The following is a 5,000-nucleotide window of genomic DNA, read 5'->3' as shown; positions in this document are numbered from 1 at the left end:
TGTGTGTGTGTGTGTGTGTGTGTGTGTATGTGTGACAGCCTACCTTGTTGGGGTGTGTGTGTGTGTGTGTGTGTGTGTGTGACAGCCTACCTTGTTGGGTGTGTGTGTGTGTGTGTGACAGCCTACTTTGTTGGTGTGTGTGTGTGTGTGTGTGTGACAGCCTACCTTGTTGGGGGGGTGTGTGTGTGTGTGTGTGTGTGTGACAGCTTACCTTGTTGGGGTGTGTGTGTGTGACAGCCTACCTTGTTGGTGTGTGTGTGTGTGTGTGTGTGTGTGACAGTCTACCTTGTTGGGGTGTGTGTGTGTGTGTGTGTGTGTGTGTGACAGCCTACCTTGTTGGGGTGTGTGTGTGTGTGTGTGTGTGTGTGTGTGTGACAGCCTACCTTGTTGGGGTTGCTAGCGGTGATGATCCAGACACACTGAGCGTTGCTCTCGTACTGGATGGGGAAGTTGGGCGAGGTGAAGGTCCCAGCAGGACCCTGGAGGTTCGACCCACAGGTCTTCACTGTAGAGGAAGAAGGGAATGAGAGAGAGGGAGAGAGATAGAGACAGAGCGAGAGAGAGGGAGAGAGAGATAGAGACAGAGCGAGAGAGAGAAAGAGAGAGTGGGAGAGAGAGAGAGATAGAGGGAGAGATGGAGAGATAGAGAGACAGAGACACAGAGAGAGAGGGAGAGAGAGAGAGATAGAGAGAGAGAGAGAGAGAGAGAGACAGAGACAGAGAGAGAGAGAGGGGGAAGGAGAGGAGGAGGAATAATTACAGTTATTCAGTCATTTGACATTGGACAGGACCAGGTCAAACACAGGCGTCGTGGTTAAGTGGAGAAGGATGTTGGCATGTACCACTGGGGTCACCAGGGCCATCGATCGTTCCCGGGATCCAACGTTCCCTCGATACCGGCCCGGAAGGAAAGCCTGTGTGCGTCAGTGTGTGTGTGTGTGTGTGTGTGTGTGTGTGTTTGTGTGTGTGTGAATGGGTGATGGGGTGAACGAGAGGCCATAGTCAGTCAGGAATAAGGCGCTAGTCAGTCCATTTACCATACCATTTGCGTGTGTGTGTGTGTGTGTGTGTGTGCTGTAGAGGTCAGATATGTAGGCTTACCGGTCAAACGCTGAACTTTCAAGAACTTTTAGCCTCTCGTTTATAGTTTGCTTGGTGCTAAAACGGAGGAAAATCTCCTCAAGGATATATCCCACACAGATTCCACAGTGCTATATCATATAAAACTAATCAATCACGAGAACCGGCTCCATCCAAGCCTATTCCCAAATACATTGTTATGAGAAAATGTTTTTTTTTTTTTTTTAAATGCTCAGTGCTTCATACATGGTCAAATCGTTCACCTCAAAACCTTAACAGAACAACCCTGTCAGCTGAGTAATGAGTGTGTGTGTGTGTGTGTGTGTGTGTGTGTGTGTGTGAGAGCCTACCTTGTTGGGGTGTGTGTGTGTGTGTGTGACAGCCTACCTTGTTGGGGTGTGTGTGTGTGTGTGTGTGTGTGTGTGTGTGTGTGTGACAGCCTACCTTGTTGGGGTGTGTGTGTGTGTGTGTATATACATGGTAAAATCGTTCACCTCAAAACCTTAACAGAACAACCCTGTCAGCTGTAATGAGGGCCCAGATCCAGCCCACATCTGCAGTGCATTCCACAATCTGGATGCATAAAATGAGAATGCAGCCTCACCAAATCTCTTCTTTTGTACATGTGGTACACAGAGAAAACCAGCGCCAGAAGACCTGAGAGCTCTATTGGAATGGAATGGAATGGAATGGAATGGAATGGACTTTATTTGTCATTGCTACAGTACAGGTACCAAACAACGAAATTTAGGAGGGGAGGCTCCCCTGGTGTTAGGAAAGGAAAAAGAAAACACATTTTAGAAAAAGCATAGATGCATAAAATCACAAGAAGGTAAGGAGCTGGTTTACATCAATAAAGGCTATGTACACAATCCACTGTACTATACTGCACAGATAGTCAACTAGGGTTGTCATATTGCACAAAAAGTATTTTTTCACATTATTTTAAAGTGTCACAGTTTGCAGGCTTGAAAATGTACATGTTTGTGCCTCAGCACTAGCTGCCATACAATCCGTCCGGACTGTCCTGGGCCCAGAACTTAGGCCTTTTCTGTGTTCAGGGCCTTGACGGCCCTGTGGTAGAAGCAGTCCTTCAGTCTGTTTGTCTTAGCGGCCGGGGTCCTGTACCTCCTGTTCGAGGGCAGCTTGACAAAGTGTACGTGCCCAGGGTGGGTCGGGTCCTTGGAGATCTTGGAGGCCCTCCTGAGACAGCGTGTTTTGTACAGCTCCTCCAGGGAGGGGAGGGGGGCGCCGGTGATCTTCTGTGCTGTTCTCACGACTCTCTGTAGCTCGTTTCTCTCCGCTGTTGTGCAGCTGTGGAACCAGTTGGAGATGCCGAAGGTGAGGATGCTCTCCACTGCGCCGTGGTAGAAGGCCACCAGTATCTCCTGCTTGCTGTGTTGTTTCCTGAGGCATCTCAGGGTGTATAGCCGCTGTTGTGCCCTCTTGACGGTGCCCTTAGTGTTGTCCTTCCAGGCCAGGTCATCCCGCATGTTGTGTCCCAGGAATCGGAGGGTTGAGACTATCTCCACGCTCTCTCCGTCGATGAGCAGGGGCTGGATCTCGGACTTTTTCTGGGCTTTTTTTGGGGCTGATATGCTAGCAAAAGACCTGAGAGCTCTATTCGGTTGTTAAGTCGTGACGTGTTTCCGGGTCCAACGTTGGCTGAGGCGCTCTCTTCGAAATGCCTCAGTTATAATAATAATTCATTATATTTGTATAGCGCTTTTCCGAGGCTCAAAGACGCTGACAAATATGGGGAAAACGGGAAAGTGCTGTGTCGTATGAATAGATCCGAGTCTAAAAAACGATTGAACTGTCATTCTACCGCTGTAGTACACTGGTACTCTGGTGCGGGGAATTTCTGGTTTGGACCCGGAAATTGCTAAACGTCACGTTTGACGTCACACTTAACAATCGAATTGGGCTGATATGCTAGCAAAAGACCTAAGAGCTCTATTGGGCTGATATGCTAGCAAAAGACCTGAGAGCTCTATTTGGTTGATATGCTAGCAAAAGACCTGAGAGCTCTATTGGGCTGATATGCTAGCAAAAGACCTGAGGGCTCTATTTGGTTGATATGCTAGCAAAAGACCTGAGAGCTCTATTGGGCTGATATGCTAGCAAAAGACCTGAGAGCTCTATTGGGCTGATATGCTAGCAAAAGACCTGAGAGCTCTATTGGGCTGATATGCTAGCAAAAGACCTGAGAGCTCTATTGGGCTGATATGCTAGCAAAAGACCTGAGCGCTCTATTGGGCTGATATGCTAGCAGAAGACCTGAGAGCTCTATTGGGCTGATATGCTAGCAGAAGACCTGAGAGCTCTATTGGGCTGATATGCTAGTAAAAGACCTGAGAGCTCTATTGGGCTGATATGCTAGCAGAAAGGTCTTTCAGATATTCTGGTGCTGTGCCAGTGAGAGCAGAAGGATCTTGACATATATTCTGAACTTAACAGGAAGTCAGTGTAGAGTCTCTAAAATAGGAGTTATATGAGCTCTTCTGCTTGTTTTGGTTAAATCTCTCGCTGCTGCATTTTGCACTAATTGCAGCTGGCCAATAGCTTTCTTCAGAAGACCAGAAAGGAGACTGTTACAATAGTCCAAACGGGTAATAACAAAAGCATGCATTAATGCTAGAAAAGCTGTGCCTTTTTTACCTACTAAAAGAGCCGCTTCGGGGGTCAAATGACCAAATGACCATTGTCTTTACAATTCTCAAGCTGCTATTTCCACACAGAAAAACGGCAAAATAACTTTATACTAGCTGATCCTGATGTGATTTCGAAAATGTAAGGATACTGGGTGGTAGAACGCACATATCTAGAAAAGTCATGAAAGGTGGGTCCTGAAATGACACCTAGATTCCCCCAACACCAGATCTGCCCCACAACAGTTTGCTGACTGGGACTTGTTAGCATCACTATCGTCTAGCGCAAATACCAGCAAAAGAAATCTGTCCATCTGTCTACCCACCTGTCCATCTGTCTATCCATCAATCCATCCATCCAACCAACCAACCATCCATCCATCCATCCATCCATCCATCCATCTGTCCATCCATCTGTCCATACCTCCATCCATCTGTCCATCCATCCATCCATCCATCCATCCATCCATCAATCCATCCATCCATCCATCCATCCATCCATCTATCCATCCATCCATCCTTCCAACCATCCATCCATCTGTCAATCTGTCCATCCATATGTCTATCCATCCATCCCTCCCTCCCTCCCTCCCTTTCGGGGGGGTTTCAAAACACTTTCTTTTAACGTTTTAACGGTGTAGAATAAGTTATCTAACGGCGGTTTGTCAGTCGTTAAGTAGTCGACTCTTCCTCCGCACGCGACTGACTCTCTGACAGCTCCACGTCCTCGTTCCAACCGTCTCCTTCTTCAGGTCCTCCTGATCCATCTTGTTGTCATAGAGACTACGCGCGCCAGTCAAGGTTTGTTAAATGCACGCGGCCCCGCCCCGACACCTTCAGAGAGATGTATCCTGGGTAATTAGCGCTACGGTAATGGTGAGTTTTGGGATGATAGATAGTTCTGGATTTTGTTTAGGCTGGTGCGAGCCCAGCCACACACACACAGACACACACACACACACACCAACCCCCCCCCCCCCACCCCCACCCCCACCCCCACCCTCCTCTGTTATGATGTAGTGCGTTCGCGGGGCGCGGCGGCGTAGCGAGGAGGGACAAGGCCGTCCTCTGCGTCCTGCTGTATCGGCTCCTGACATCTTGATTGCTTTTGAAAATAAATAACTCATTATCTCCACGGCGACCGCGGCCACGGCAACCGCGGAGACGGAGATGGCGGAGGCGCAGAGGACTCTGCGGACCCCCTAAGAACCCCGGCCTTACACCAACCCCCCCCGTCCCCCGTCCCCCCTCTACCTCTACGCCTGCTTA

The 5,000-nt window shown here is 48.8% G+C and overlaps 1 protein-coding gene across 1 annotated transcript in view; it reads right to left on the bottom strand.

The window, feature by feature from the left end:
• Window positions 1-5,000, bottom strand: part of LOC308153999 (CUB and sushi domain-containing protein 3-like) — a 504,776-nt gene that overhangs the window by 231,002 nt on the left and 268,774 nt on the right. The window contains 1 exon segment of the mRNA XM_080527180.1: window positions 384-505. Coding sequence (XP_080383306.1) covers window positions 384-505 — 122 coding nt within the window.

The sequence above is a fragment of the Nansenia antarctica genome, assembly GCF_963989245.1.
Source record: "Nansenia antarctica genome assembly, chromosome: 3".
Taxonomy (NCBI): domain Eukaryota; kingdom Metazoa; phylum Chordata; class Actinopteri; order Argentiniformes; family Microstomatidae; genus Nansenia; species Nansenia antarctica.
Note: the sequence above shows the minus strand (reverse complement) of the source record. Positions and strands in the feature narration are given on the sequence as shown.